The following is a 10,075-nucleotide window of genomic DNA, read 5'->3' on the forward strand; positions in this document are numbered from 1 at the left end:
CTCTTCTTCTTTCTTACTTCGACAGGAAACGAGCAAACCGGCGGTGCGGTTTCATGATCAGAATCGAGAGTAGTGAACACACTGTGCTGCAAGAGAAGGTGAGCCGGTGTTCGTAGAAAGGAGAGAGCCACAGGTGACTGACACACACACACACACACACACACACACACACACACTCACACCATCTCCAGCAGAAGCAAACCTGTCCCTCATGATGAGCCTCAAGCTGCAGCCGCTGCAATAACCTGCACAGCATTTTTTGTGAATAATCATCTTTATGGCGACTCCATTATAACTTAATAGCTTATTAAACTGTCTGCACTGTCACAGGGAGACTCGTAATGTTGCTCATGGATCTCTGGGCAGCCATGAAAGAGGAGAAAGTCTATCTGACGTGTTTCACACTGAACAGAAATTGATCAGCTCTCTGACGATCCTCCAGAGGTTCACCTCGTAAGATTCTGGCGCTTTACAGAACCAAACCGAACCACTCAGTCTGTCTGTGCGCTCTCCCCCCCCCCCCCCCGCCCTTTTTTTTTTCTTTTTTAGACATTCAAGCATTTTTAATCGCCAGCAGAAGAGACATCCGCGGTGAGTGTGTGTGTGTGTGTGTATGTGTGTGTGTGTGTGTGTGTGTGATGAAATGACCACAGTGGAGTGTGTCTATTTCGAGACAGCAGCGCAGCGGCCAGCGCTTCTCCTCCTGCTGCCGCCGCTCCGGAGGAACTGAAGCTCACATTTGATTCAGTAGAAAACTCACTTCCTCATTTCGCTCGCAGAGCAGCTCGGGTTATATAGTGCACTAAAAATAGCGCCGGGTTAGTCCAATGGGAGCCGGAGACATTGCGCGCCCTGCGCCAACCACGGCAGACAGGATGAGTCGGCTCCGGCTCGGCATTGGCCAGGGGTGGTCTGGTGGGCGGGTGGTGCGCTCCTGCGCGCTCATTGGTGGACGTGCCGAAACGTAATGTAATCACATGGGGGTGGGTTTGTCTGTAATTTTGAATCGGGGGGGAAGTTTACAGTCAGAGCGCTGACGGAGTTTCAGAGAGTTCGCTGCTGTGCGCTCCCGGTGCGTCACACGCTCAAACCCTCCGTTGGAAGCGCGCGCGGCTCCAGACTGATCCTACATGCGAACACAGATCGGCTCTCTCTCTCCCTCCACACTCCGCAGGCTGCGTTTCCTCTCACAAGCTCGAATTCCGCTTTTCTACTCCGTGGCTGCATCTTTTGGAGTGAAATGGATGTCATCCCCATGTGTAGCATCTTCCAGGAGCTCCAGATTGTGCACGACACCGGATACTTTTCAGCGTTACCGTCCCTGGAGGAGTACTGGCAGCAGGTAACGAGCTCTCCCCGTCTCCGTCCCCTACACGCACGGCTTTGACAGCTCGTCCTCTCAGTGTTGGAGTGTGTGTGTGATTTTTGGGGGAAAACTTGCGCTGACAGCTGCGTGCGGACGCGCAAATGTCAAAGTTGTTTACGTAACTCCACGTTTGGTTCCGTGGAACAGTTAATTCCCCTGTTGTTAAAAGTGGACCTGCGTGGGTTTTTTTTGTTTTTTTTTTGGTTTTTTTTTAACAGGGGAAGTGATGCAGGTTCCCTTCGTGACAGATCTCTGTGATATTCCTGCGATATTTCCACGTCCTCTGACGGCGTGCATGCGGGACACAACTCTGACTTTTTAGGCGCATTTTCATACTTTTTCTGTTAATCTCGATTTCTTTCGACCCTCCTGTGATCAGTGTGAGGCGGCGTGTAGTTTGTAACGTGTTCTGGAGTTGTTTTCCTCTGGTAATAATATCGTTTGCAGATATTCTCGGCTCATGCTCGCATGTTTACGAGCCGCAGATAGAATAAAAAAAACACGCTGTGATGCAGATTTAGCGACTGAATGGCGAGTCGTGCGTCTTTACGCGTATCCCCTCCTCTTCTCTCTCTCTCTCTCTCTCTCTCTCTCTCTCTCTCTCTGTCACACACACACACTCACACACACACACACACACACACAGATGAGAGAGTGACAGTCTGACACAGAGGCTGGTTTCGGGTCCAATTTGGCTCGACGAACCGGCCCCTGGATGACGGAACAGTGGAGTTTTATGCTGGAGACCGAGGAGAGGGCGAAGAGTTGCTTCTCTTTCCTCTTTTTTTTTTTTTTTTTTTTTAAGGGAATGAAATGAATTGAATTGGCAACACGCTTCGATCCTCTTCTATCTCTCTCCTCGTCTGTCAGATCTCTCTGCGGGCTCGGGGCCAGGTCGCCCTCCCTCCCTCCCTCCCAGGCATTTAAAGCTCGCCTGGGATTCATCCAGCACCGCTGACGAGAAACATTTGTCTTGAATGCATTCTCTCTAATTACCAAATGACTGCGATGATACCACGATATGCCCGTTTTAGACATAAAGTCTGTTCGTGATAAGTTGAAGTGGCATCCAACAGCAGACATCAGAGAGCCCCATCTGTCAGAGTCCGAGTAGAAACATGATTTACTGACACTTCTTCCATATTTCTTTTGATTATTCCAATCAAACGTGGAGTGTTGCTGTGAGCGTCTGCACTCAGGCCTCTGAGCTGAGCACAGGCAGAGAGGTGAGATTCTTAAAATAAAGGTTGAGGAAGAGTCTGAGGACGTGATGATGCAGCACAGGAGAATTTCTTCACTCCTCTTACCTCATACCTCCTTTATTACTCACTTTAAGTATCTGGGATTTATCTCCTGACCCCGAGCCGCGTGAGTTCACTCACTATTATTATTATTATTAAAAAAATGTGGCTGTAAATCTGCTTCATTAGGGAAATTGCAGAGGTTCTGTGTTTCACGGCCCTCCTGATCCGGCCTGCGCTCGCCGGCTGCGGTGAGGATGAGGAAGTGCTCTCTCACTTCCTTTTCAAAAGAAAAAAAAAAAAATAAGCCCACAATCCACAGCGGCTCCTGCAGTATTCATGCCGGGCTTTTTATGGACCCCCGTGAACCAGACCTCCCTCCTCTCGGTCCCTGGTGTGCTATGTTATTTCTAGCGATGCCTCTGAATGCATTATTAAATCCACATTATGTTGAATAATTGATAGATTTAAAAGATCTACAAGCACTTCCCTAACCCAAAGGGGGGGCTCTGTAGCATATGTAAATTTCATGACCGAGCCTGACACGCACCTACGCGCACGCACACACAACCATGCGAGTGTTGGCGGGTTAAGAGCACCTTGTTCTTGCAGGCTCTCAGAAGGAAATGTGGTGCTTGTAATCTTCCCTGATACGGCCTCAGAGGGCATCCTTAGAAACGCTCCTGACTCTCCTCTGCATAGGACATTGTGTCTTGCCTCGTTCCTGCAGGCAGGAAGGAAACAGGGCCAGTGGTGTTACAGTGTCACAGCATTTCCCCCTCCTGCTGCTGCCACTGCTAAGAATAAACACAGTGTGTAGAAGAACACCACAGTTTGTGTTTCCCTTGAAAAGAAATCACTTTTTTGGTGTTTGTAGGGACTTTCCAGTTGAAGGGAAGCCTCGTGTTTCAGGCCTCGGGCTCCCTGCAGCTCTGAACTCACTGCTATCTCGTCTTCCCTCCACACAGACATGCCTCGAGCTGGAGAGGTACCTCCAGAGCGAGCCCTACGTCTCAGCCACCGACCTCAAATTTGAGAGCCAGGAGGACCTGTGGAGCAAGTTGATGCTCGCCTGCGGAGACAAGTCAACCGAGCAGGACCCAAAGATCCCCCACATCAAGGAGGAGGAAGACAATCAGGACAGCCAGCACCTCGACGCCGGCGGCTTCAACTCTGACGCCAGCAGCGAGGCCTCGGACAGCTCCGAGGAGCTCTCCCCGACCCTCGACTTCTCCTCCGGCTCTTTGACTGACATTCTGGGAGACGGTGGCGAAGACCTGGGCTCCGCCATCATCAGCACGCCGCCGTCCTCGCCCGAGCTGGGCAAGGAGAGCTCTGTCACCCAGGTGTGGAGTGGGATACAGACTGTGCTGCACTCACCTGGGAAAATAAGAACTGGGGGCATGGAGAGGACCCTGGAGCGGTCGGGGCTGACCAGCGGGGAGGCGTCGCCTGACGGCAGGAGGCGGGTGCACAGGTGTCAATTCAACGGATGCAGGAAGGTGTACACCAAGAGCTCGCACCTCAAAGCACACCAGCGCACACACACAGGTAAAGATGCTTGACGGCGAGATGCGGATGTCACAAGTGAGAACTCGCTGGGTGACGTCATGTTTTTAAAACCGCTCGTTGCTAAATAAAAGCTCATCCGCCGAGCCGAGGTGTGAAAACCTCTCAGAAGTGCGAGTGAAATGAACTTGAGTGACGATCACACGCTCAAAGCGCTTAAAATACTCCCACATACTTTGAATAGTTTGTCAGAAGGAATGCCCTCAACTATGACCTAATTCACACAGAGGAACGTGACTTCATGAGGGGGGAGGGAGAGAGAGACGGGAGGGGGAGGAGGAGGGAGGGAGGGACGGGATGCTCCTTTGTGGCCGAGCAGCACCCAGAGGATGTGGATCCTGAAAACAAATCAACAGTTCTCAGATTTCACCCTGGGAAACGACTCAGAGAGCCGCCCGTTTGCATTCACACAGTAAAGAAAAAGAGAAATTATGGGAATCTGACATTTGCGGTGTTTGTTCCAAAGTTCAAATGTGAACAGTTTCCCTCGTCACCTTTTGGCCTCTGCCAAGCTGTGCCGTGCATTAGAAGAGGAAGTCACATTCCTGGCATCCTTTCGCCGACCATGTAAGCCACATGGTTAATGGCCTCTAGGACCATTAGGAGCAAGTCTCTATTTTTTTCCCTTGCGGCTCTCCCCCTGTTGCATAAGCCGTCTACTCGAGGCAGCTCCTCAGAGCTGCATACCACAGCTCTCAAGACCCACAAGGCACGAGGTTGTTTTTCTCCTCAACTTACAGTAGCCGGGCCAATCTGCTTAGCACTGGGACAGGAGGGTATTTTCTTTGAAAACAGCATTATAAAACCTCTGGGATGAGTTAGACCCGGCTGATACTGGCTGCATATTTGAGGCCTTGAATTTGAAAATGTCAGATAGCGCGACATTTTGATTGATGACTCCAAATTACTGCTATTAGGACACGAAGAGACAAGATTGAATAGATAGGATGAATTATTATCATGTTTATAGACTCTGCTCGGTATTTTAAGATGTGAAACGTGTATTTTCATGATAGTTGTAGGATCTTATCTTAAAGAACTCACTTCTGTATAAATGTTAATGTTTTTGCTTTCCTTTTTTTTTCCCCCAACGCTTGCAGGTGAGAAGCCCTACAGGTGTTCATGGGAGGGCTGTGAGTGGCGCTTTGCACGAAGCGACGAGCTCACCAGACACTTCAGGAAGCACACCGGAGCAAAGCCATTCAAATGCAGTCACTGCGACAGGTGAGAGAGCCAGGAAACGTTCAACCGCTGCTGACACGTACCTCGGGTGACCCTTTTAACAAGCGCAAAAACATGGAAAAAGTTGCATTGGAAGTCTGAAAGTGAACGTGTCTTCAACAAAGTGCTGTCAGATAACCACAATAACACCTTTAGTGCAGCTGTAACCCCCCTTTCTCTTTACCTTTGGCGCTAAGTGCTCGTTCACCGACAAAGACCTCCACTTATGTTTGCAAATTGGTTTATCGAGATGACACGAGATGAATGAGGGGTCAAGGACGGACTGATGGAACGGGGGGGTCGAGGCCGAGGGGGGGGGGTTGCATGAAAAGAGGGTTCAGCAAGTGGCTGAATGGGGGGGGGCAGCTGATTAACAGAAGCCAGAGGGTGTCACGACGACAAGCATCTCAATGAAGCCTTTGTGGCTCGAGCGTCCCCCGTGTGGTTCCTTCGTGGCGACGGCAGATAATGGCACCAATAGGTTGTGGGAGATGAGAGTGATGCACAGGGCTCGGTCCCTGAACTCACCACGGTCGTGTCATAGTGTGCAGCCGAGTAGGAAAGTAAAGCAAACAGTTCAAGTGAGAGATGAGCTGGACTGTAAAGCCACCGTCACTGCAGCTTTCATCTACATGAAGTCCAGTTTTATTGGTGAAATAGCTGATTGTGCCAACGAGAAAGAACAGTTGAGCTATTTTACTTTAATTTTACTGTTTTAGTTCTATTATATAATAGAAGCTGCTCTAGCAACCAGACTGGTAAAAACTGCATGAAAGGGTAAAAAATATCCCTCTAACTTGCAGTTTAGGTCACAATAACTGTGTTTACAGACTGGGAAGCAAAATCAAATATCATGATGTTGTTGTGACAATATTGCAGGGATGGCTAATGGCTAATCAACTTTACTGTAATCCAGCCTTTAAAACCAGAAATAGACTAAACTAGAGGCGATATCCAGAATCTACGACGATACATGTAGTCTGATATCACGATATATATCGTTGATATTGTCTCGCCCCCACACAGATGTGCACAGATGTAAACAAGTGTCTGGACGGATGTAGTTCTCACACTCATCACCTCAATCTTCTCTCATTCTTCCCTCCTCAGGTGTTTCTCCCGCTCTGACCACCTGGCGCTGCACATGAAGAGGCACATCTAAAGATGGCCTCCGTGTCGAGAGCTCTGTGGGATGATTCGGGTTGATTGTCCTGACCTGTTGGGGGATCAGCGAGGCCGGTGTGTCCTGGGAGCGTTAACAGGGACACCGCCGTGTTCCAGTCAGTGGAAAAAGATGAAGCAACGCAGGCTATTATTTGCACCATACTTAGTGCCTCCAACACCTCGCTGTGGAGATTGCTCTTGAAAGGCTTTTTACAGAGGAACAGGAGGGCGGGGAGAGAGAGAGAGAGACATGAAGAACTGGAAACAACCTGGGCTGGAGAGGAAGAACGGGAAGAGACTCTTCTGTATGGTGTTCGACGCTTTTTTCCCGGAGGATTATGGGACTCCCCCCCGTGGCTGGGGGGGTGGGCGGGAGGGGGGTCGCCGGTCCTCCAATGACAGTGTGTTTGCCTGTGCGCATGGGGACTGTGAGTGCCTGCGACTGGATGCCTGTGCTGGCTTTATGGAGCGGATGGATGGAGCTTGCATTGTGGAAACTGCGAGTGAATGACACGGAGAGGGTTTTTTTGTTGGCGGGGGGATGTTTGTGGTCTCACTGAGAATGAATGCAAGGGTTCTGTCTGTGCTGTTTGAGTCTATATCGGCTGTGGAGGGGGAGCGAGGGGGGGTTTGTTTTGGTGGAGCTAGATTTTTTTTTTTTTTTTTTTGGCTAGAGAGAGCGCCCCCTCTCTGCCCGGAGGTGGAACTACAGCTCCCTCACTTTTTTCGAACACGTGGGAGGTCGTTTTGTTTTAGTGCAGCTATTAAATGTGCAATGTATTATGTAGCCTGTCTCAAAAAAAAAAAAAAACATACACGCTATAAAAAGCTCATTTTGTTGTCCATTGTGTAAGCTCTGTATCTGAAAGAAAAAACACAAAAAAAACACAAAAAAAACAAACGGTTGTACACAAACAGTTATGCCATTATAACAGACGTTGCATGGGATCTGGGGATGTGTTGCTCACCTGTTTGCTTATAGGACAACAAAATTCCACTCGAGAGCAGCTACCTTCATATTACTCAATATCATAGTATTGTACAAAAAAACACATAAGGCAGTCATTTTGTTTTCTTGAGTTTCTTGATACGTTGGGGATACCACTATTGCTTGGCAACTGTCTCGATCATGGGATTTATCTGTTCCTTTTCTCTTCACTCTTTTGCTCTTCTTCTTTCGTTTCTATCTGTAAATGCACTGTTGACCTTACTGATGCCTTATGTAAGTGGCCTTGTCCTGTTGAATAGATCTCTCTTTCTCACACACACACACACACCAAACGGGCGTTGCGAATGCACTAGTGCGTTAATGAATTGCTTTATAAAGGCTCTGATCCATACAGTCGCACCTTCTTTTTTTTTTTTTTCTTTTGTCTGGCGACAGACTGCTCTAAACTTCTAAATAATAATAATAATAATAAAAAAAATCTATATATCAACTTCACGATGACTGCCATTTTTACATCTCTGTGCATTATTTGTTAAAATATATAACATAAAATATATCGAAATTCCCCCCCCAGATGATCCGGGTCTGAGGTAGAATTGTGGAGCACTCGGAGAAGCGATTCAGTTTTTTGTAAAAAGCTTACTACTATGTAGTACGAGGCGGTGTGGATGCACTTCAGATGGACTATAACTTGCTGTCTAAAGGTACAGAGTCTTTGGAAATATGTTCTCATGAATTGTGGCGCGCTCGGCCACCACGCTTGCGAGGAATTAGGACATTTACAGCTCGCTGTTCAGGCCGCTTGTCTCTGTCAATGTGTCAAAATGCTTACAGTCTGTTTGGAGGCAGATGTGACGACGTTCTCAGTCACGAGTCTGTTTTTTTGATGTTGTATGTTTTGGTAAAGTCTCGCCCCTCGGGGTGAGTCAGTCTCTTTACTCAGTCCTGGTTTTTAAACGACCCGTGATCTGATTAAACGGTACCAAAAGCCGGTCTAACCAGTTTCAAGCTGAGCTGTTGCTGCAGGTGTAGACGTTTCTGTCTGCAGGTGAGCAGAGACCAGAGACCAGGACCAGATGTGTGTCAGCTTCACTATATGCATGTTTTTTAGGAAAAAAAAAAAAAAAGAAAGAAAAAAAAAACCTTTCAGTTTCTGTACATGACTTCAACACACTCCTCTGTGGGTTGATACAAATTCTCTGTCAAGGTTCAAAGAAATTCCCTTCAGTTTCACAATCGGATGAACTCAATCACCATCTTTCCCCCGACATATTCTGGAGCCGCAGTGTTTTTATGGACGATACGTTTTGTTGAAACGGTAACAGCATCATGGAAGTGTTGACAAAGACTTTGTCTGCTTTAAGGACGACCGCTGTTGTAGGTCAACACCTGCGCAGACAGACAGACGCACCTGGTCAACGTTAAATAAAGTCCGCACACTGAGAGCTGTCAAGAGTTGCAAAGATATGTACATTGTAAACTAAGAGAATTTTGTAAGAAAGCTTCTATTTTGAAAGGATGTGGGACCAACAAACACAGTGCGGCGCGTCGTTTGTAAAGATGAACCGATAAAAGACGAGAGGCCGAGGACTTATTGTAAAATAGACGCACTCCATTCTCATCACTCTGCTTCTGTAACATCTTTGGGTTTTTTTGTTAGTTTTTTTTTTTTTGTTTGACTGGAGGAAGGAAGAGCAAAATGTACGTTTTTATAAAAAAAAAAAAGAAGAAAAACAAAAGGCATCAACTGCGTATACACCTGTGGCCTATCATCATCTTTCAAGAAAAAAAAAAACAACAAAAAAATACTTTTCAGACGTGAATTGTTCTGGACACTTGAATTGTCATCATTTTTGCATTCCGGTGCCCGTTAAGTATTATGTTTTGTTTTTTTTTTATTTGCCATGTGATTTCTTTCTCTCTCAACTTGACCTGGCGGAAGAGAAGACACACCTTATCTTTAGCTCGAGAATCTTTATTGGATAAAACATGGAGATAAAAAAAAATTTAAAATTAAAAAAAAAAAATATGAGGCTCTATTTTTGTTTGTTTTATGGCATAACAAGATTTTTTCATTTGAAATTGTTTTGTAAAATAGTTTCTGTATGAATGTATTTTTTATTGGAAAATCGATAAAAAAGAATTTATTGGATCTACATGTGGTTTTTTGTTTTTCTTGTTTCTCTCCTGCAGCGCTCCGAGGACGACGGTCAGCCAGGAAGTCTCTGTTTATGGGATGTTTAGTAGATTCCCAAAGGAGGAATTATTATCTCCGTGGACCCTTTTCCCCCCTAAAGGTCAGAGATGAGGGTCGGCTATAGAACCGCACCATGCTGGGATTCAGTGACCAGAACCACCTTTACATTACAGCTTTGTTCTGGTCTTACCGGCCCAGTTTCGGCTGCTGTTGCTCAGACTAGTAATAAAACAGCCTGGTGGTATTTTGTGTTTTTCTTAGGCCGTGTCCACACGTACCAAAATGATCTTTTTTCCCCCGTCTTCCTCGTTATTATTTCAAGAATATTTGGGTCCAAATGGATCCATTGTGAACGACTCAACGTGCTT

The 10,075-nt window shown here is 47.0% G+C and overlaps 1 protein-coding gene across 1 annotated transcript; it reads left to right on the forward strand.

The window, feature by feature from the left end:
• Positions 1-998: 998 nt before the first annotated feature.
• On the forward strand, positions 999-9,662 carry LOC119011468 (Krueppel-like factor 6). The gene is made up of 4 exons (XM_037084619.1): positions 999-1,342; positions 3,576-4,158; positions 5,277-5,400; positions 6,508-9,662. The coding sequence occupies exons 1-4, from the start codon at positions 1,241-1,243 to the stop codon at positions 6,557-6,559; spliced, it is 861 nt and encodes a 286-aa protein (XP_036940514.1). The 5' UTR covers positions 999-1,240; the 3' UTR covers positions 6,560-9,662.
• The last annotated feature ends 413 nt before the right edge of the window (positions 9,663-10,075 follow it).

The sequence above is a fragment of the Acanthopagrus latus genome, chromosome 21 (genome assembly GCF_904848185.1).
Source record: "Acanthopagrus latus isolate v.2019 chromosome 21, fAcaLat1.1, whole genome shotgun sequence".
Taxonomy (NCBI): Eukaryota; Metazoa; Chordata; class Actinopteri; order Spariformes; family Sparidae; genus Acanthopagrus; species Acanthopagrus latus.